General features: G+C 40.4%; 1 protein-coding gene across 3 annotated transcripts; it reads left to right on the forward strand.

Annotated features, from left to right (window-relative positions):
* The first annotated feature begins 5,139 nt into the window (after positions 1–5,139).
* On the forward strand, positions 5,140–22,802 carry LOC109640009 (oxysterol-binding protein-related protein 1-like). Of its 3 annotated transcripts, XM_020103794.2 has the most exons (28): positions 5,140–5,437; positions 5,517–5,602; positions 5,855–5,929; positions 6,770–6,881; positions 6,969–7,054; positions 7,329–7,473; positions 7,670–7,737; positions 8,440–8,484; positions 9,121–9,194; positions 9,354–9,417; positions 9,574–9,675; positions 9,775–9,897; positions 10,036–10,114; positions 10,507–10,613; positions 15,020–15,188; positions 16,202–16,394; positions 18,390–18,465; positions 18,899–19,033; positions 19,256–19,353; positions 19,469–19,651; positions 19,746–19,853; positions 20,137–20,226; positions 20,434–20,560; positions 20,645–20,761; positions 20,918–21,041; positions 21,116–21,206; positions 21,334–21,354; positions 21,641–21,884. In XM_020103794.2, the coding sequence occupies exons 1-28, from the start codon at positions 5,314–5,316 to the stop codon at positions 21,741–21,743; spliced, it is 2,925 nt and encodes a 974-aa protein (XP_019959353.2). In that variant the 5' UTR covers positions 5,140–5,313; the 3' UTR covers positions 21,744–21,884. The 3 variants fall into 3 exon arrangements, with proteins under 3 accessions (XP_019959353.2, XP_019959361.2, XP_069367251.1); XM_020103802.2 differs by lacking the exon at positions 21,334–21,354 and having other exon boundaries at positions 21,641–22,802; XM_069511150.1 differs by lacking the exons at positions 5,140–5,437; positions 5,517–5,602; positions 6,770–6,881 and having other exon boundaries at positions 5,864–5,929; positions 6,928–7,054.
* Positions 22,803–23,050: the final 248 nt, after the last annotated feature.

Consider the following 23,050-nt stretch of genomic DNA (forward strand, 5'->3'; position numbering starts at 1 on the left):
TTAGTACATATCAGCATGCACATTGCAATTCATCATAATTATATTGGAGAATTCCCCACAGTGTATGGTTGATTAGGTTTTATTGTTAGATTTATGTGAAAAAAATAAATAAAGCTAAATGCAACACTGCAAACATGCAAATAAAATTGAGATTTAAAAAAATGCAATGACGGAGTTTTTTTCTATTTCTGACCCTGTAAGAAATTATAAGCTTTCACGTCAAAGTTTAGAAGACGCAGACAAGCCTCTAAAACAGACTTGATTATTTAGGATTTGAAATGAAGGATTCATTGGCACTGGACAAGAATGTGTTATGCTCATGAAATTCATTTGAAATTGAGCAATAATTTCTAGGTTTAGTTGAGATCTAAGTTGAACTTCTTGAATATTTTTTAAATGAAATAAATGACAAAGTGAGCATTTTAAGACCTAACTCGACTGATGGCTGATGGTGACAAGAATGGGCACAAAACAAGATGGACAACCTTTAGGTCAGAGTTTACATTTTTGATCTAAATCCTGTTTATGAGCTATTTTTAAAAATTTTAATAAATATAATTGGGCAGACCTCTACAAAGGAAGTTCCCTTAAATTAAATCAAGCTGCACGAGGTTGCACAAACCCATAGATATCAGACGTTTAAATATGACTGATTCTTTTCATCAAGATCCCTGGGAAATCTGAGAAAATGTCAAAAAAATGTGTCTATATCCCAATGTTAAAGAAAGTCATCAGAAAAATTCAGTTTTTGATCTGGATTTTTAATTAACAAAAACAAGTTGTACAGTTTTAGTATTTGGTCCATCGAGTCCCTTAGATTCTCAGTAACACAAAAAGTTTTGAGATGGATTTATTGCTTTGGGGAAATGGCACAGTCTTGAAGTATCTCTGGCCATTTTGTTAAGTGATGTTTTTGCTTTTGTTAAACAGCAGTATGAATAAAAACATTTTTGGGGGTGAGATTTGCTGCTTAGCAACATTTGAGTTGCGTTGAGTAAAACCTTTTACAGTAATGGACATTCAAACAAAAAGCGGCCTATAATTAACCTATCGGAAAAGTGTCTTTAATTGCTTTGAATGGTATTTTGAATATTTCATTTTCAGCAAAACCTCTACCAACAGCATCTCACTGGAATTGCACCTATGATGTCAGAAGAACAGGATCACGACTTCTCTGCTAACGCTGCATCAATGTGTTGGCGAAGGATAAAATACTGATGAAACATAATGGAAATATCCCCTGGTAGCTTCAGTCTTCACATCACATATGAGCTGCCACATAGTAAATGCTAATCATTAATGAGAGAGCTGAACTCGTAGTTGGATGGCTTCACAGTCTTCACAGTCTGTTTGGCAGAGCCGCCCGTGAGATGAAGGGTGCTGGCATTTACGTTTTCACTCCAGATCCACAGAGGCTCATTGAAATGCTGAGGGTGTGCCTCACCACGACAGTGTTTTTGAATCGTTAAATTTTTCATCTCATTTTCAAAAGTTCCAAGCTGGTTAATCCACGTCTAACTGTGCCCCACCCCCGTAGCAACATTTACTGAGTGAGTCGTCGTTGTAAACATCACCGTGTGGTATAATTATCCCTGTAGAAATTATGCAAGTGTTGAGAAAGAAATCTTGTGTTTTGGTGTGGTCATGTTAGGGATGAGGGAAGGAGGATGAAGGTTTGAGGGTAAAGGGATAAGGGCCTTTGAGTAGCTTCTGTAATTGTGATGTAAATCTGCATTAAAAGGTCACAAAATTAGATTCTCCTGCTAAAGGTGAAAAAGAAATAACTGGAGGTAATCTGTCCTTTAACAATGTCTCATCTGCAGTATTAAAGCAATTATCTTAGAATTATATTCCTCACATGAATCTTAATGCTTCACTGTCTCACACCGTCTTCTCCCATGTGATAATAATAAGACGAACCTGATGATCCACTAAGTTTGATGTCCAAGAGACAATGCTGATGAGACCATTTTATACATGATACAATGAATGTGTGTGGTTGATGAGTCATATCTCAAGTAAGAATGACTTCATAAAGCATTGTACACTCATGGCACCTGGGATCATTTCCATATAAAAAGCAATAACACAGAAAAGAGACGGCAGAAAATAACAAATTACAGTCCCATAAAGCCCCCCCACCGCACCCAGGGTCCACCCACACTGTGAACACTTATGTTGGCTGCCAGACCTCATGAGGAAAGTGAGCGTGTTCACAGCGTGCTTGATGGACAGCTGTTTGACCCTCTTAAACTACAGTCAGAGCAAAATCTGCCAGGAGAAATGTACTTGCACGATGTAGCCAAAAGCAAAGTGGGACAGGAAATAGCGCAGGAGGGTTTTGGGGTTGTAAATATAAACTGAAGGATCCAGTATCGCTGGTGTGCTATTAAAGCACTCCACAAAGATGATGGTTTTACTTTAACACAAGCATCAAGTCATCCTCTGTCACTTGAGCAAAACAGCATTGATCCATCTCTGTTGCTTGTTTTATATTCACTGTGCAATTGTGCCGTTGTCAAATAAAACTCTAAATCACATTTCTCTCAGACTAGAGCCTTTTACATGATTTCATGTGATTTCAAGTTCAGATTTCCACTTTTGTCTGTGTATAAACATTGTGTATAAAGATGGACAGCTTGACGGCTCCCCTAAAGTGAAGCCAAAGTGTCTTAATCACCACCTGGTCCAACCCTCTCCATATTAATGGATGGGATATGGACTAAACTAAAAAGTGAATGTACATGTCAAATACATTTTTCTCAAAGATGGTTTCTGATCATCCATCTTCATATGCAGGCTATGGTCCCTAGATCGAACCTTAACCCTAAACCTGTCGTGTCATAATCTGCCCCTTATCAGACTCGGTTGGGACTTCCTGAGTTTTACATGTCTTCATTTATTCTAAACTTATTTTACCTTGTGGGTCTGTTGTTGCTTTACCTTCTGCCTCTGTCTATCTCCACACTTAATGATAGTCGTCCCTGTGTCCAGTTGTCCCTGCCTCACTCATGCATCCAGCCTCTGTGCTCCCAGTCCTCTTTGTCCGTCCTCTCTGCTTCAGCTTCCTGTTGTTACCTCATGCTGCTATTAAGCCTCCTCATGTTTTTGAGTCAAATTTCCTTTTTCCATCTAACTGCCCGTTCACAAACTGGATCCAATGTAAACCTGATTATTTCACATTAAATCATCTGCATCCATCATGTGATTGCATTTGGGGCTATCAATCTTAATCTGTGACGCAGTTGTGTTGCACCTTTTATTTTTCTTATTGCTTGTTGCAGATAATTCCTCTTCCACGATTTCTGTTTCACTGAATTATAATTGGTCGATCCCGGATGACATGAGCTCATGAAATTGTACTTTGCACCACAGGTAAGCATGCGTGAGGCCACATGTACTCAAGAAGACAGGACTATTGATCTGTGACTATAGCTGAAGGATCTGCCTGAGCTCATGCTGCACATCATGAAATAAACATAAGGGTTTTATTATTGAATATTACCATGTGACAGTTTTTAAAACATTAGAAAATGTGTCAATAGATGAACATCTCCTCAGACCTGTGTTCTTTGCAGCCAATCACTCCACTAAGCATTCAAATTCTGCTCTAAGTGAGGGGAATACGTGCTGTACTTCTCTCTCCCACCTTTCACTGTCTCTCTCTCTTGCTGCCTGTCCCTAAAATGTCCCTGCTGGGGATTCTATCTCTCGGTTCCTTTTGAAGCAGTGGCCTCTTTTTGCCTCCATTATCTTGTAATTTGTGAGGGATTACGCACTGGAGCACACACAGTCCACCCCATTGCTTAAGAACTGTGACAGCTTACAATAATTGCCATGCTAATTAGCAGGAACTAGCCCAGTGTGCTCCTTTCCCTCTCCAGACCTGATTTGATGAATATGCTTTGATTAACGTCTTCAGCCGTGTCTCCATAACTTGGGATGCATTATAATTAACACCGTCACCAATAATGACTGACTGATATGTGTTAACTATTCAAATGTAGTGGGCAATGCTTTTTGAAGGACAAACAGAGAGTCTACATTAAACGGAAAACTGTAATTATTACAATGATCAGAACAAACCGTATTGGACTGTGAAGCCCCCCCAAAAAGATATATTTCCTCTAACAAGTGGCTCAGTAACTCATCTTCATTACAGCATGACCTCACCACCATGTCTGATATTCACATATCTCAGGGGAGATGACTGCTTGAAGTAAGCAGGGCCTTTAAAGCCACACAGAGAACTGACCAATACCTCAAAAAATTTCACTAGCTTTTAGAATAAAAGACACTCAAATGTATTGGATGAATGACACGTAAAGATACAATTAAGGGTAGAGGTTTAATGTGCAGAGTTGTGTGAATGTAACTCATGCATTGTAACTGTCACTCACACAGAAACTTAGAAAATAACCACAGCTCAACTTGCAGACATCACCTGGTGCAGTAAATGCTTCCATCTAGTGTACAAATACAGAATTAGACACTGGTGAGTAATTTGCAGCTCATTAGCACTGGTAAAGTCAGGATAAGGATAATTCAAAGGAACAGCCATTTGGAAATATTGTATGCTGTATGTAGAGATTATTTATTTAATAATCTATTTATAATGTAACTGGCAGACATAATTATTTTAATGTGCCCATGAGGGCAGAGAGGCATACTTGAAAATATTATGACAGTTATATCACACCAGCGTTGAGATCTTAATTCACAAAGACAACAATGTAACCTGGTATAAAGTACATGAAGACAGCTTATGAACAAATCATGTTAACTTGATTATGTAAATAAATGATTTGGAAGTAACTAAAAAGAAATGCACCAGTATTGCCAAAGTATCTATTGCACACGATATGTATAAGAAGAAGTGGAACCAGGAAGTGCAATATATAATAAATAACTATTTATTATTTAACTATTTCATTGTAATCATTGTTTTCACTTCCAAATACTTGACATTAATTTGACAAATGTAGTGATTTGATTTCCACCTTATGATGACTTTTGGGGGGGTTGGATGGGTGGTGTCTGGATTCCATAGCTCCGGCCCTGCTCAGGTCACATGATGGCTGCCAACAGCTGTCAGCTGATTGAGGTGCTCAGATTTCTGCAGTGAGGTTGTGTCACTTCACTCTGAAGCAGAACTGGAAGAAAGTCTGTGTAACACAAGTTTAAAATCCACGTGGACGAGTTACTCAACACTTACAGTTGCGTCAAAGACTCAATTTACGGCAGAAACAGAATTAAACGTCGGGTTAAACGTGTCCTCTGGATTCTCTGGGCCCGCAGGAGAAGTCAGGTACAATGGCGGCGGACTCACCTGAGGAGCAGCTTCTCCTCTTCTCCAAAGAGGGGAGTTGTTCTCACATTCAGAGGCTCCTCCAGTCCAGGATCGAACACAGATCTTCTCTCAACCTCAACTGCAGATGTACGTAGAGGAAATAAACAGATGCCATGACTCAGCAGTGACTTCAGACGGCTCATGTTCTCCATGTGTGTCACTGCAGCTTCAGGTAAAAGCAGCTCAGGGTGGACCCCCCTGCACATGGCCTCTTACTTTGGACACAGAGATGTTGTGGAGGAGCTGCTCAAGGTGAGAGATGATGCACATATTGTTCTGTATGATATATACATGCACTGTGAGGTTTATACTTTATAACATGCAATCCAGTGGCTCATGTACAATCCATTACTCTGTGAATATTATCTTCTATTTTTATATTCCCTTGCGTGTTTACTTATTTATTGCTGAAGTCTATTTTTTTACTGTCCTCTTTTCTGCTGCAAGTTTCCCCTTGGTGGGACTAATAAAGGATTATCTTATTGTATCTTATCTTGTCTGCAGGCAGGTGCTGATGTGAATTTGCAGAATAACATGGGGGACACACCTCTGCACAAAGCGGCCTACACTGGAAGAAAGGTAAACGAATGAAACCCTGCCACTTCATATATTTTATTATAATAATACATGTTTTGTATTTTAACTGGAGATATACTTCACCTTCTTTCTCGTCAGTGGGGACAGATGCAACACTTTGCTATTCTTGCAGTTATTCAAACACTATTTGGATCAGACCAACCAAATCTTTATGTTCAATCTCCACCCACACCATTCAAAGATACATATGTAAGATCATTTGCACTATTTATTTGAATGGAAGAAGTCAGATGTTGCACTCCATCCTTTTGTGTCATCAATTTATTATCACACACACATATTATTTATTTAGTAATATTTATCAGATAACAGTTGTGGACTTTTGTTTATATGTAAAACCTACCCCTCACATGCAAATGTCACAGATGCTATACAATCTCCATATTTCAGTGTGAAACAGAATGAATGGAACAATACACAGTGCAACACATTTTCATAGCAAAACATATTTATTGTATAATATCCAGGTTTAAAAACAGTTTTAAAAGCTTTTTCACTGTACATATCCATGTAGGTTGTTTTGATATTGCTGCTCAGCCATGATAAACAAATGTGTGCTAGCCTGAAACACTGACCTTGATAACCATGTCAGTTAGAAGTCAACCAAACATCAAACTAAGTTTTGATCAATTCATATAAAGGATCATATGACAAAAATGCTGCTCATAAAAAAAATTACATGTCTGACTTGAGTAAGAAATGTGTTGTGTTGTAATGTCCCCAGTCTCCTCTGCTTTTCTACCATCGAAGCTTATGAGTGATGACAAGTTGTGGTCAGATTTTTTTTTTGGTTGTTGTTGTTTTTCACTTTGGACCCTGAAGGAGATTGTTCTGTTGTTGCTGCGGTTCGATGCCTGTGCCGACATAATCAATGGAACAGCTCAAATCCCTCAAGATGTCACAGTGGATGATGAAATCATTACAATGCTGGAGGGTATGAAATGACTGGAATATTCGCTGATGGCTTCTCATTTCTCTAGATAAGCTGTCCTTTCTCTCAAATGGGGATTTTTGTGTGCAGCTGCAGAGAGGAGGGAGACGAGGCGGCGAGAGTCGAGGCTCCTGGAAGCAGCCAGAGAGGGGGATGTCTCAACTCTGTCTAAATTGGTTTGAGCCTTTTCCTGAGCCATGGCAAAATACCTGTATTAGCTAAAGCATCCTTTTCACTTCCCGTTCCCCATTCACTTGATTAATTACAAATGCAACATTATACTTTGCATCATTCTCTGTCCACATCACCAAAGATGACAAGCACAATTTACAGAATTGGTCCAGTACACTATTTGATAAGTAATTTGTGGCTATGAATTGCCTTTATTCCTTATAATCTGTTCCTGACTTTGTGAAACTGTTTTCTCTGGTTTAACTCTCTTTTACTCAGCTCAGTGGAAAGGAAGCACTGAATATTCACTGCAGGGATTCAGTGGGTAACACCCCCTTACACTGTGCAGCCTACAGGGGGCAGAAGCTGTGCATTATAAAGCTGCTCAAGTCTGGAGCCAGCCCCAGTATGAAGAACAACAATGGTACATTATTTACTGTGTTAGCATCACACATCGTCTTTCATTAGTTCAGTACAGTTTAGGATAGTTTTACTAGAATCATCAATTTATTTTATTATTTTTTTTAAATATCCATGTTCCTGGTAAATATTCTGTTTTGCTTATTTCATTGGCACTGTCTAAATGTGCATAGTAATTTGCCTTTATGTAAATGTTACAGAGCAGACAGTGTTGGACCTGGTCCGCAGTGATGAACTGAAACACATAGTAGCAGCCTATCAAGACAAGGTGAGGGCAGATAAGTCATTTTAAAATCTTCCACTCCCTTTGATTGCACATGTCCACAACTGAGTCATCCCACTATGAGCTGTCCTATTGAGACCAGATTTGATTCATGGTCCACAAAGGAAAACTCTTTCCTTTGATTGCTGTGGTGATTCTCTGGCCTTTCCTCCAGTGCCACCATCAGGTTAGAAATTTTATATAAACATTTTAAAATCTGATGAACTGATGTCTTTGAATTTTGCTGACCTTGTGCATTAAACACTCCAATCTCAGCCACTCCCTCCATTCAGGCCCTTAATCACAGATTTGATGTAATTTGCATTTTTCTCTGAATAAAATGGTCTTTGCATTCATGCACCAGGACTAAATATACGTGCACATGATTATGTCCCCTCCATTTTCTCTTTACACATATCTCTGTTCATTTAGGATCAGGCTACTGTGGAAAAGAAGCCTTGCAATTCAGCACTTCTTGCTGGTGTCAGACGCTTGATAAACCTTGTATAGTCATGGTGTAAATTACAGTAAGGTCTAGGCACTAAGCTGTTAAATTAATTAAAAATGTTTACCCTCGGAAATATGCCGCGTTTAGTGTAACACAACATAACTGAGTCAAGTGGTTCTGGTCTCACTCAAAAATCTCTGCACTGTCAATCAGACTCTGTCCACACACAGCCTAAGAATGATTATTTTTCTCCCATAAAGGAGGTGAACAGTGGGGTGCAGAAGATTGAAGGCCCTCTTTGGAAGGTACCCAGATGTTCAAGTGTATTGTTGTTTACTCTTGATAAGTCAGGCAATGTTTTTGTTCAGACTCCTGCACATTTGATGATGTAGACTTTACTTTTTTCCTGTCAGTCAACACACAATAATACTTTTTTTTATTTACAAAATTCCTTTACAACCATATATTTCATTGCATTTAAATGGAATTTCACTATTACAAAATGAGATGAGAATGATGGAGTATTTGGGAAACTTGAAGGGAAAAGACATCAGAGATGACAATAATAAATATTCTAGAATAAAGTCGTTGGCTAATATGACGAGAAAAAGAGCTGCAATATTACGATGAGCATCTTGTGACGTTATGCTTCAGTATAAGTTTCACATGTAAGAAAATACTTCACCTTTTTGGCGCAACATTATCATTGTGTAAGATGCTGTCTATTCAGAAGAAAGAACCACACAGACGGAGAAAATTGCCTCTTTTGTGGAGGAGAAACAGTTTGGTAGTGGTCGCCTGCAGCCACTGGTTATATCTGTGTGTTATCTTGTGGGTTTTTGTGGGGTTTCACAGAAACTATGAGATTGGTAAAGAAGATTTTGGATCTAGAAGTAGTCATTTACATAGTGTTATCTGTTGACTTCATGTTTCTCTGACAGAGTTCGCGGTTTCTTGGATGGCGATCCCACTGGGTGGTAATTGAGAATGGAACTCTCTCCTGGTACCCCAGACAGTGAGATAAATTCATCTGTATACTGTCATCCCAAACTAAGAAATGTAGCATGACATGTATCCTGTATATAATGTCTATACTGTGAGGTCTCTCTTATTCAGTCCTTCTTGGTCACTGTGTGTAAAAATGCCTCGTGTCTGGTAATATTTCTTTTTCTAGGGCTGACGCAGTGGCTGGTGTCAGAAAGCAGGGATGTACATCTCTAACACAAGCCTACTGCATGGTGGGTAGAGAAGGTTAAAGGCTCATTGTAATTGATTTTCCTTCAAGGATGCTCAGTTCTAGATATTTCAACTTCGATCACGTTGCACTAATGACACTGTGATATTTGACATGAAGAGCAGCGAGTGCAGCCATGACTTCATGTTTGTCATTGCAGGTCAAACCATGGGATCATTGCTTCTTCATGCTCCGATGCTTTGACGACACCGTGCATTCTTTTAAGGTCCCCTCAAAGACGGACTCGATGGCAACGAGAAAAGTGAGATGAGATACTTCTACCCCTTCTGACTGATTTGAGTGTTTTCTGCATGGGTCAGAAGATAAATATGTAAATGTTACTGGTATTTTCCCCACTTAGAAATGGTTGGATGCTTTTGAGGCACATTCATCCTATAGCACTCGTCACTGCACGCAAGAACAGATCGTCAGTAATGATGAGGATGGTGACGTGGCAGTGCGGAACCTGACACAAGCAGTTCAGGTAAGACCAAGTATGTTTTTTAAAAGGTCTTATGTCATGTAGGGCAGCGGTTCCATTCAGGGCTTTTTAAAAGAGGTCACCATTTGTTGAGCGGTGAGTTTTCCACTGTAAAAGTGCCTCTGTCCTGTTCTCCTGCAGGTAGCCAGCACTTACCAGCAGAAATTGGAGAGTGAAGTGTCAACATTTCTATCCATGGTGAAGAATGAGGAGAATTTTTGTAAGTGTCCCAGACTTTGTCTCATACCAGTGCAGTTTATACATGTTTTATATTTTGGGACACTGCATCAACTGTATTAATATACTTACACTATTATGAATTATCGCCAGTAATTTTGATTATACATTAGTTATTTGAGTTGTATCTCTTGGAAAAAACGGAACATTTATGGTTAACCACCTCTCAAATGCGAGGATATGTCGCTTTACTCTGCTGCATATCATTGTAAATTGCAAATCTTTTGGTTTTGGACTGTGGATGTGTCATGAGCAGTTTAAGTTTCATATAGTATAGTAAACAATCATTATAAATCAATAATGAAAGAATCACAAAGGATTTTGTGCATTTAAGTTAATCATACATCTGCAATTAAATGTTCTTCCTTTTTAAAGCATTAGCTGCTCCTCTCCTACTAAAAGCCAAAGAGACCAGTGAGCTCTCCAGTGAAACCTGTGCCGCCCTCCAGCTGTGCCTCGAACTGTTGTCAAAACAAGAAGAGGTAGGGATCCACCCTCTCAGGCAAACTAAAACACACAGTACAGTCCAGTTATAATGTCTAAATTCACAACACTTTTCACACTTAATTACATGCGATCAAAACCATAAACATCTGCGAGGGTCCGTCTAATATCCTGATGTGATGTGTGTTATGAAAGTGAAACAGAGTTTGTCATGTGATACAAAATCCTTTCACAGAAAACTGTCTAATTTCATTTAGTAACTGAGAATCTTGATGTAACTGTTTGTGAAGCTACTTTTCCTTTTATATTAGCCTCAGCTCATCGAGCTTCTGTGAATCTACATCTCAGTGATTCTTGTACACTCAACCACATGCTGCGCTCCTATTAGTGGAATAAATCATACTGAATGATTACAAGATCCTCAAGCCCCTCCCCCTTACGTTCACTCCTTCATTGCAATCAGTGTTAAAGTTTGTGTGTGAGTATGTGTGTGTCTGTCCACGTCTGTCCACCTGTCTCAGTGGTTGTGCTGTGCCCTAGGTGGGGAGGAGCAATTGAATAGTGTGGTAATCACTGGCATGTCTGTAGGAAGGACACAGGCCAGATCCTCTTTTATGCTTAGGTCTGCATTCAGCTTGCAGATCAGTGTAAGACACACACACACACACACACACACACACACACACACACACACACACAGTTGGACTTGCAGCCACACTCTCCTGCTCTAGGGAAAGGCTGTGCATTGAGCGAGAGAACTCAAGTGCATGCATATTCACAGGCTCAGCTGGCGATACATGCTTTCAGCCTCGCACAGTGAAAAAACACGCTCGCAGGCACACTTCCACATGCCAGATCATCAGAGCATTTGTCCACAGGACGGAAGACGAGACAGTGACGGCACTTCCATCCAGCATCTGCACAGGTACAAAAATCTGATGTTTTTCTATATTCCCGGCTTTCCGCTCATTGTTTCGTTTTTTTCTGTCGTCAGCTGAATATCTGGCTTTGTTTGCAGTGGGCTGGTCCCAGATGACTTAATGTGAGGTGTTTGAAGTTTGGCATCAACTGGATTCATTCTGATTTTTTTTAGTGTTGATTGGAGGGTAGGACCCGAGCACTGGCATTAACGAGAGAGGTTTATCAATATGTGCAGAATACTGTGGATTTAATTATGTGAAATGTAGTGGTTTGTTTGAACTCTACACTCCTCAGTGATTATTTTAATGAGGTCATCGTATAATGTTATGAATTCAGAGTATGGAGAGGATAGATTCATTTGCATTGAGGATCTATTTGATGTGGTGATACTCAAAGTTAATATTTGAAGATAAAGTTTCCAGGGTACTGTAGCGCATAAATGAAGAATTTAGAGATGCTCCATCGGTCTCCAACCTTGCAGGTAAGAGACTGTGGGGAATGATTGTTGGATATGTACTACTACTCTTATTGCAAAATCACATGTAAAGCAGGATTACAATTCTTCATATAGAAATGCAACTATGCACAACTGTGTTTTTTTGTGTGTGTGTGAATTTGTAGATATCTGAAACGTTTTTGCATCAGATACAATAAAACTCAGCTTTACAAGTCACCTAGCTCACTAACCAGTAGGTCGCTGGTTCAATCCCAGTGTTGAAGTGTCCTTAGGCAAGATACTGAACTGACTTTAGAGTGGTCATCAAGCCGAGAATGGTACTCTATAAATACAGACCTACACATGATATTGCAATGCCCCAGTGTAGCATGTAAACATGTTTGTGCTGAATCTCATTTTTTTTAGTGTGCCTTAGCAACAGCTGCCGTCTTGTGACAAGGAAATAAAAGGGCTGTTGAGGACGTTCATCAGTCTCATCACCCAAGCAGCTCTGGAAACGTCACAACAGTGGACAAGGAATTTATTTCTGAATGAAGATAATTTGCTTATCGTATGTTATAACACCCATGTACAGCTGCTGGTCTCACGCTAAGCTCCTGCTACTACATGCACTAACTGGATTATATTTTCTACAGTGCTGAGGCTGGCTGTATTAATCAGTATTAACTTTAATCCCACATTCCCATTGTCCTGCTACAGATGCCTCTGTTGATGCCACTTACACATTCACCCTCCACAGGACACAACACAAAGTGGCCACTTGTTGTAATTGTGGTTTGACTTCCAGGCAGATGTGTAACAGAGAAACACAATTTATCATCAGAGGGGTTTTGCAGCAGTTACAGTAGATGTGGTCTGACCCATTTCAGCAGCTGCTGCAGAACTAATGAATGCTGATGGGAGTAGCCACATTGACACGGTACATATAGGAGCACACTATATGACTGGTTTTCTTTTACAAGATGTCGTAATGGTGAGTGAGCTGCAAAATAGACAGAAAGTCATGTATAAACCCAGCCTTTCTGGGTGTTTCCCAGGCAGCAGGCGTCCACAACTGTTGGGAAAACAAGCAGAGGCTTATAGCATGAAACCACAGAGAAGCAGATCTTGTATTGTTCTGAGGGCTGGAGATTATTCGTGAAATTTGATGGACGTAGTTTGAGAAAGAAGATCACGTTCAAAACCTTAAAAGTGCAGCTTGTCACGTGTTACCCAGGAGAGAGGCAGCTTTCCTGAGTAATGGTTTAATTTCCGTGGTCTCTGCACTGTCCTTTTTCAGGTGTGTGTATATGCAGCCTAGTCTTTTGAGACTCCAGTGGGTATGTATGGAAAAATACCCAGAACTCTTTCTGTGCGATGGTTACCACACCTCTTGGCAGTTCTCACGTCACGCTCAAGTAAAATATTTTTGAGAGTCTCGGCTCCCTGCCATAACGATTCACGTACAGTTTGATATACAGTTATTACAGACTCCTGTATGGACTTATCATAAATTTCCCTCTGAGATTTGCTCCCTCTTCAGCAGTGAAAGCAAATTTGTGAACAAAGTACAAAGCTGTACCCTTTGGGGTGGTGGCCAAGGAGAAGCATCCCTCCCAGGATCCAGCAACAGCTCCAGCACACACAGCCTCAGCAGGGCTTAAAATAGCGCTGTTTGTGCTCAGGCGAGAGGATGCAGCAGGAGCGAGAGAGCTGCCCAGGATTGTTACACAACAAAGTGTTCTGTTCGTGGATGGGCTCTTTAGCCAAGTGCCTGGTGCAGGGAGTGTTAAAACTGGCGTCCTCACATTGAGCTCAATTACTGTGTGAACAATTAATCTAAAAATATGGTTAATTAATTGAGTCTTTCCAGGTAAATGCTCTTATCGACATGTATTTGATAAGTGTAATTGTTCTTATTAGCTTGTGTCATTATGTGACTTTGCTGCTGTTGACTTGGATGCATGTTGTAGGTCATGTTTGGGAAGATTAACAGATAGTACAGAGAACAAGAAAATGTTTTATCAGTCATTTTAATCTTGATAAGATTTCCTACGTTTATTGAGGAACATGTCTCGAATTCTTGCCAGAAACTATAAAGATTTGCGTTTATCAAATATGAATTTAACAGAAATGGCAAATCGGAAGAAGCAGCTAAGTTCATACTGTGATGACAGCTTAACTGAAAGTGTTTAGTTTGTCCCGGACTGCAGGTGCCAGACGGCTTCTGAACCTCATGTGAAAGAAGCTGTATCGGTCGATATCGAAGTGTGAGTGTGGCTTTTTGGTTACAGAAAATGTGTGTCTTAGAGATGTGTGTGTAGAAATGGGGTAATGTCACAAATCCGATAAACGGTCAAGAAAGTTAATGTAGCGTGGCGTGTTTTGATCGTAGGGTGTGATTGCACTGTCACAGAGTTGGGATCTGCACATTGTTCCACATTAGTCATCCTCGCCTTTTGTAAAAAAAATTAATCTTGCAGAGTCAAATCTGAGGAAACACCGTCTCCATGATGGCTATAGGCACATCTGAGATGGAAACTGTGAGAAGCCCATTAGATGACAGGGTTTTCTGTGTGTTTTTCTGACAGCATTGAATATTTCAGGCAGGAGAAAGAAGAAAAGATATGAATAAGAACTTTTTGTCTTTTGGAGAAGACAGTGGCTTTACTTTGCATCCTCAGATTTATCGTGTGAATTATCAAGCTCCTGTCTATGTGAACAATTAAAGGCAATTCATTTGTAAATTTAGTTTTATTAGGTCATAATCGCTGTCTTTATGATTTCTGGTACCGACTGTCTTCTGTTCAATTAGAAAAAGATGCACAACAGCAGTTTGAGACAATAGGAAACACTGATCTAGTGTATCCCACAGTGCCCTGGCTCAGGTTGCTTAGGGACACAGTCCCGGGCTGCAGAGCTTTTAGAGACCGGGGTGTTTGGTTCCGACTGGAGGAAACTAGATCTTTGGGCAGCGATAGAACAATGAGCTGCCATCAGAAATACTAAGACAGTGAAACCATCAGTCAACCATATTACTTCCCAGTTACACTGTCTATACTGTATCTGCTGTCGCTGTGTTTGCAGGTGTGGAGCCTGAAGTTGGAGCAGGAGGTGGAGAAGAATAAAGCTCTGACAGAAGCTCTGCAAACTTTGGCAACTGAGCACCACGAACTCAAGCAGTCCCTGAGCAAGAGCAGGAGGTGGTCCACCCTCAGTACACTGACTGAAGATGACTTCTATGATGCTGAATCAGGTCAGCAGCCATTACTGTAGATGCTCAGTTAGTCAAGAAGCAAGTGTCTCACTGGGTTTGGCCAAGACCAATAATCCATGTATAGTTCATCTTGTTTTATATTATCAAACGTTAGTTTGAAGTTATAAACTAAACAAATGAAGGCTGCATTATAAAAGGACAGTAGATGCACCAACAAGAAATAAAAGGAGTGCAAGTCTGCTATTATGTGACATTGTCCTCTTCTCTCATACTCAAGGGTAATAGGATAGTGATCAGGTTTACAATTCAAATGATTGATAATAGAGAGGAATTAGACGGTGGTTTCTTAGCAGAATGTTTGCCATGGACTTTATCAGCAAACACTGTGTGTGGTAAAGTATTGTACAAAGTTTGCTTCTCTGTTCACCCAAAAGTGTCACCATGGTGATTATAAACAGAAGACTTCCGTCGACAACATGTTTGTGCACCATGGAGAGATCCTCCTTGGAATCATTGCATTATTCATAGATAGTCCTGAGTTATCTACAGGCCAGAGACACTCTATACACCAAGATTCATTGTATATAAGAGAATAATACCGTGTGTGTTTGTGCTGCATTGTTGTATCTGCTACCTCCGGGTACATGCACGCAGCTGCTGTCAAAACAAATAATATACAGGTACGTGGACTAGCATTCAGTCGTCCATCATAGTGTACAAATACCATGCCATTCTCCTCTCCCTGTAATGTCACTGACGGTGCTGGCTGGGGGAGGAGTAGCGTGCAGCAAACAACGTTGCAGGAAATGAAAGGTGTGCGTTGCCGCTCACTGGAACACAATCCTCAGGTGGGGTTTGGCTGGCTGCATGGCAGGGAGGGGGAGTTTGGGGAGGAACTTGAGCGCAGGCAGTTTTTTTTTCGGACAGTTTACTTTTGCGACGGCAGCTTCCTGGGCCCGGTCGCTCTGAACCTGTGTTTGTTTGTGTGTGTGTGTGTGTGTGTATATGTCTGTGGCATGACCCGGCATCTGCCCCCTGTCATCGTCCCGCAGACTCCGAGTCGGAGCTCTCAGTGAGCGGTTTCCTGTCCGTGGCCAGTTACTCCTGTGAAGAGGACGAAGGGAGAGACGCCCCCCTTCTCAGCAGCCTCCGCCATCCCAGCGCGCTCAGGGGGCCTACCGGAATGTCAGGGGAGTGTAACCACGGCAACCAACCAGCCCAGCACAATGGAGTCAAGAAGCACAGGTGGGACATGCTCCAGTTATGATGTCATGCTTGTTTACTGGCATAACCCATGGTAATGAGACGGGTGGAAATTCAAAGATGTGCATGCTGAGTGTTCACCAGACAATCTTTGCTAAAAGACAATTATCACAGCTGGTTGCAGAGTTAAGCAAATGTTCTTCGTGTGATTGTTAGTGCACACGTCTCATGACAGGTTGCAGACATCCACCAGATAGCGAACAGGCCAGAGTTGGTGTAATGAGATACCACCTTTCCAGTGTGCTCTGTTTTTGTCATAGTGTTTTTGTTTGAGCACCCAACCCCCAGAGAATAGCCTGTTGTGTTTTTTCCGACGGATCCAACTCTCCAAGTGAAGAGTCAGCCTGTCATGGTGCTCTGTGTCTGATGCTTTGTGTCACGGAGGATTTTTCATCTCTTTTATTTCTGCCAATGCTGATTCTGCCTCAGCGTCACTTGTTTAATCCAACAAGTGATCCATGAATAATTAAAGCATGTGCTGGCTCAAAGTAGGAGTTGGAGGAAAGGGGCACTGGCTGGCTTACTGGTTGGCTCTGTCTGCGTGTGTTGTGTATTAAAGATTTATGAGGTGTCTGTTTATTTGAAATTTCTGTCATTTAAAGACACTGGTTGCCTGTAGAAGTTTTTAAATCTAGTTGTTTTCCATTTCCCTCATGTTTTTACTAATTTGATCCAGTATCCTGCATCACATTATTGTAATAAAACCCTTCTATATATAATCTTCTAATAAGTATATTTATTATATAATAATAAATTGTACAACCGCAAAAACAATGCTTTTGCTTAAAACTATATTTTTTCTGAATAGCTGAGTGATTTGACCATAATCAAAGCGAAATAAGTCAAACTGGTAAAAGTAATTGTAAAAGCTCTTGGTGTCAGTACAGTAAAGTACAGTTTACCTCAGAAAACGTAAAACCTCATGTTTCAGTTCAGTCTAATGAAAGAAATCCTCAATTCTGAAATACATTTTGGAGCAGCAGCTACCCCCCACTACTCTCTACCGCTGTTTATTTAGATGAAGTAATGGCTTTTATTTGTGTGGCTGCTTCTGCACTCATTTCCAAACAAGGACACCATCTGCCTCCAGCCAGCATACCTGTAAATCACCCCCCACAACAGCTGTCAGCAAGACTGGAAGATAAACGCTGCTGTGCTGTGACTTAAGATTTAGCGATATTAGAAAAGTGTCTGTGTTTCATATATCACACTTCAATTAACTTTAAAGTTCAGATATTAATTATTAGAAAAGAAAACTTCATTATGTGAGTAGTTTTTCTGTACCAGATTTTATAAGTAGAAAAAAAAAAACATTTAAGGAGCACTTCTCACCACCAGGCTTGAAAACCAACACACATGCAGTTGTAGATCCAGTCATGGATATTACATGAGGCGGGAGCAGCTCATTAGCTTAAAGGTGTCAGATGACTTTGTTTCCAAATGGGGGGTCAAGATCTGTTTCCTGTTCTGCTACTTTTAAATAGAATAAAACTCTCAGCAACAAAATATTGATTAATCAACATAAAAAATAAATGTTTTGTCCAGATCACATGACACAGTGGCAGATTTAAAATCGTTCTAAATCAGGGGCCACAATTTACACAGAGGGGCCAGTTATCTGTCCAACATCCACATGGACAATTCCTGATTCAGTAAGGTGCACATTTCAGCCATTCCTTTTTACTGTTAGAGCTGTAGCTTTGAGAATATACCCTGCAAATTTTTCAGCACATTGTTCACTTCGAAAATAACAATTCTTTGTGAGTGACTAGTAAAAAAAAAACAGAGATTACTGACAGGAAAGTGATTCTTCAAGGGCAAATCAGATCTCAGCTGGGCCCCTGGATCCATCCCTGACAATATCCATCCCTAAAAAAAGATGATTTCCTATGAACAGATGGATGTTGTGGCACATGATTTGGACACAGAGGAAATTCTCATTAATGTTATCCTGTCTTTTTTACTGCTGCCCCACAGAACATGTCTACCGGCTCCCATGTTCTCCAGGAATGACGTCAGCATCTGGAGCATCCTGAAAAAATGCATCGGCATGGTGAGAAGAGAGAGGCTTCAGCAAATTAAACCTTTTGTTTTTTTTAAGTCACTTACTGAAGAAGTGAACTGAAAAGTTTAGTTATAGTGCTTCCTCATTACCTTTTTTAACATTAGTTGTGTTAGTTTTTCTGGAGACCTCGGGGGGTCCAAGTCTTCCTTCCAGACCATATCTGGATTTAATTACATTTAATAATTCCCTAATTAAACATAGATGTACAATACACTGGACAGCCAGATAAACAGTCAATATACAGGCACAGAAGAGATTCTAAAGTCGATGTTTAAAGCTTGTTGAAAGAGCGTGCGCACAGTTGCTGTCTCTAACCACATTTATCAAACTTAAATGTTTCATATGTAGAAGCTTGCAGCTACTCTATGCTGAAAGTCTGTTCCCTCACTGTTTCTTTAATCTTCTCCAACTCTTCTTTCAGGAGCTGTCGAAGATCGCCATGCCCGTGGTATTTAATGAGCCTCTGAGCTTTCTCCAGCGGCTAACGGAGTACATGGAGCACACCTACCTCATCCACCAGGCCAACGTCACAACAGACTCTGTTGAGAGGATGAAGGTATCTGCATCCCATGTTCACCTTCTTCAACAAAAATAATAGAAAATCAAATAAACATACATTTTAACAGTTAATCTTCAAGATAACTTGTCATTATTTATTTGAATCAAGTGCCACCAGTAGCCTTTTGAATCAAATATGTATAAGCTATTGTGGGACTTCATAACATATAGTACATATACACCATCTTGATAAATAATTGAATTAGTCCCTGCTGTATAGTGTGTTGCAGCGTTTGCTGTGTCGGCTGTAGCATCACAGTGGGAGAGAACTGGGAAGCCTTTCAATCCACTACTGGGGGAGACCTTTGAGCTCATCAGGTAAGACCACCTTAAATTCACAGAGTGTGTCATGAGCCTACATTTACATTTAGAGAAGAGTTGCTCTTGTAGTGGGACTCCCTGCAGTCGCAGACATGTCTGTCTCTTCCACCAGAGACGACCTGGGCTTTCGGTGGGTATCAGAGCAAGTGAGCCATCACCCTCCAGTCAGTGCCTTTCATGCTGAGGGCCTCAAAGAGGATTTCGTCTTTCACGGTTCCATTTACCCCAAACTCAAATTTTGGGGAAAGAGCATAGAAGCAGAGCCAAAGGGAATCATCACACTGGAGCTCCCTAAGTGAGTTCATAGTCGAAGGTTGTTCTTTGTGTGTCTGAATTCATTCATTTAGTGGTAGCATCATCTCACATTATTTTTCTCTTTCCCTCTGCAGGTATAATGAAGCCTACACCTGGACAAACCCCACATGCTGCGTCCACAACATCATTGTCGGTCAGCTTTGGATTGAGCAGTACGGCAACGTGGAAGTGATCAATCACAAGTAAAAAAACAAATCTCTTTATGGTCTTCTCTGTTTGTTTTCCTGCAAACGAGCTTGTGTCGTGTATTTGCATGCACAGAGACTTGGGTGCAGGAATATCTTTCTCTGTGCACTGGAGTGTTGATCTACTTTCAGATTCAGCGTATTGATCATGGGAGCAGAACTGGGACAGTTGCCATTAGAATAGAAGAGCGTGAGCAGGATAATTAATGTTTGAAAGTCTCGGCTCGCAGAAGGAGAATAGTGAAAGGGAATCTGTAAGCAGTGTGTCATTCTGTGGCAGGACTGGAGAGAGATGCAGCATGACGTTCAAGCCCTGTGGCCTCTTTGGAAAAGAGCTCCATAAAGTGGAGGGATACATCCTCGATAAAAGGTATCGTCTTTGTTAAGTTAACACTGATTTTATAATTTATGAGATGCCTGACACTATGAGCCAATATGTTATAAATTGCTCCATTTTTGATTTGTCACATGTAAAGTACCAGGACATAGATTTTATAATGGTATTGTCATTGCTCCAATATCAAAGGCATCGAAAACTATTATTTGTCATTTATTGTTATTTATAATTTATGTGCAGCAAAAAGAAGCTCTGTGCGATATACGGCAAATGGACTGAATGCCTGTACACCGTTGACCCCACTACCTTCGATGCCCACAAAAAGTCTGACAAAAAGAATTCAGAAGATAAAAAGGGCAGTAAACGGGTAAAGAAAATTCAAAAGTCACCTTTGTTTTGTGTCCGTTTGGTTTGAGTTAAACTTACTTGTGAGTGTGTCTGTGGGCCTCAGAGCAGTGTGGATGAGGAGCCAGAAGAGATGCCTCTACCTGATGCAGAGACGGTTCAGGTCATCCCAGGCAGCGAGCTCATCTGGAAGATAACGCCTCGACCAGAGAACTCAGCTCAGGTACGATGGAAGAAGAGCAAGAACCATCTTGAAGTTAAAGTAAAATTTTGCAAAATGGCTGTAAACAAGGCAGTTGTGTTTTTTTGCTGCATCTCATGCTTGCTCGTTGTACGGTAGTTGAAAATGCATGATCTTTTTTTTGTGTGTCTGTGGCAGTTCTACGCATTCTCCACATTCGCCATGCAGCTAAACGAGCTGGAGAAAAGCATGGAGGGGGTCGTTCCTCCCACCGACAGTCGCCTCAGACCAGACATCAGCGCCATGGAGAATGGAGATATAGGTGCAGTATACGACCTCAGATGAGTCTGTTTAATGCAACACCAGCCAAGTTCCGTGTTTCTTATTACATTACAGATTTGGCGAGCGCTGAGAAGAAGAGGCTTGAGGAAAAACAGAGGATGGCCCGGAAAAATCGCACCAAGTCAACAGAGGAGTGGAAAACGAGGTTAGTCCCTGAGAAAATGTCGTGTGATGTCATTGCACAGTTGCTGATTATTGGTCTGTTTTGACTAAATGCCTCCTTATTGTTTTGTGTTGTCCACTGTGCCTTCCCCTTTACTATAACTGAGAAGGAACGCTGCACTCGGCCCAAGGTTTGGTTCAAAGCTTTGCTCTTTTCACTGTCTTTGTTTGGGTGTGAAGTGCTGCAGCTCCCTCCTCAGGACAAAATGCACAACTACAACTGTGTGTTTTTTTTAATTTTTATTGAAACACTGGTAAATACACTGGCATTGGAGTTTTCCCAAGAAGACTTGGGACATTTCCCACTTATACACAGTGACACTTTTTCATGAACTAGTGTTGTGCTGTTTGTGTGTTTTGATAATTTCCACACATCTATTTATATTAGACCATTTTGTCTTTATTAAATCTCTGCAGGTGGTTTCAACAAGGACCCAACCCTCACAACAAAGCTCAGGACTGGATCTACTTGAAAGGCTACTGGGACAGAAACTACACTTCGCTGCCTGAGATCTACTAACAAGTAGACACACACATTTAACTACACATGGATATCTACTGTTACTACCTTTTGACTTGATCTGCTGTATTTGGGTTTGTGCTCTGGCTCCCAAAGAAAATATGCTAAAATTATCTTTTTAAAAAAGGCAGCGAAACATCGAATGAACCCAGAGGTGTATATTCTTCAATGTGAGTGTGAATAACAAAGCACAAACTCTTTCTTGCTAATTTATTGTGGTTGTGGACCACTCGAGTAAGGTTTAAGCATATATGGGAAAAACTAGAATGTATATTAGAAATATTTCATGTTAGATGGAGTGTTTGAACAGCAACCTCAGTTTTACTGTTTGTAGTTTGTGCAGAGTTGCGATCGGTTATGAAAACATTTTACTCAACGCAGAGGCAAGAACACGACAATAGTAGCATGATGCGTCCTGATCACTCTCATTAGATGAAGTCTGGTTCTACCAGCAAACTATAATGCAATTCAAAGTATTAAATCTTGCCTGTTTTTTACTCCATATAATGAGTGGTGCAGATGATTAGTGTTTGAAATCTGTCTCTGTGCTTGTTTGCAACGCCCCCTGTAGGCGGTTGTAAATCTGTTTGCAAGTAAAATGTTTCCATATCTAGCCCGTACAGTAGCAGTAAGATTTTACTAATGAAATACTTGTATAAAATATTACTAAGCCCTGAAATGTGTAACTGTATAGATGTGACTACCAGTCGTTGCACACACGTCTACCTGGTTCTGTGGCCACAGTGGCACCTTTTTTTTCTAACTACACTTAAAGCAGGGACACTGGCTCTGCACCTATAGACTTGTGTGTTATATAAAATCTTGCCATAGTTGAGCATAATTATATTCCTAGTGCTACTTGCATTCAAACTCAACTGGAACAATAAATGCATGTGCATCACTGTAACTATGCAAGCCTTACCTCCTTCACAATCAAGCACTGGATATTTGTTCTGTTATGTTGTTGTAGCTGATATTAGTTTAAGTTTTCTTTTGCCACTCTTTGGTTATGAAACTGAATTTCTATTGTTGCTAAATAAAAGCTTAATGTTAATTGAACATCCACTAATTTGTGCTTTTTGTTTTAATGTAAAGAAAACCTGGCAGTTTCCAAAAATGAAAACATTGGTCTGTGCTGTTACTGTACCATGCTGCTGTCTACCCAAACCTGTCTGTGCTCTCCTAGTTTTGTGATTTACCATTTTCCTTTGTTGACGGTTGCGTTTCGTCCACAGAACCCTAAGGGATCAGATAAAATCCTGAATCTAGATGAATTGGTGGATGTATATTTGGAATGCAAATTAATT

This window comes from Paralichthys olivaceus, chromosome 16, assembly GCF_024713975.1.
Source record: "Paralichthys olivaceus isolate ysfri-2021 chromosome 16, ASM2471397v2, whole genome shotgun sequence".
In the NCBI taxonomy this organism is placed as follows: Eukaryota; Metazoa; Chordata; class Actinopteri; order Pleuronectiformes; family Paralichthyidae; genus Paralichthys; species Paralichthys olivaceus.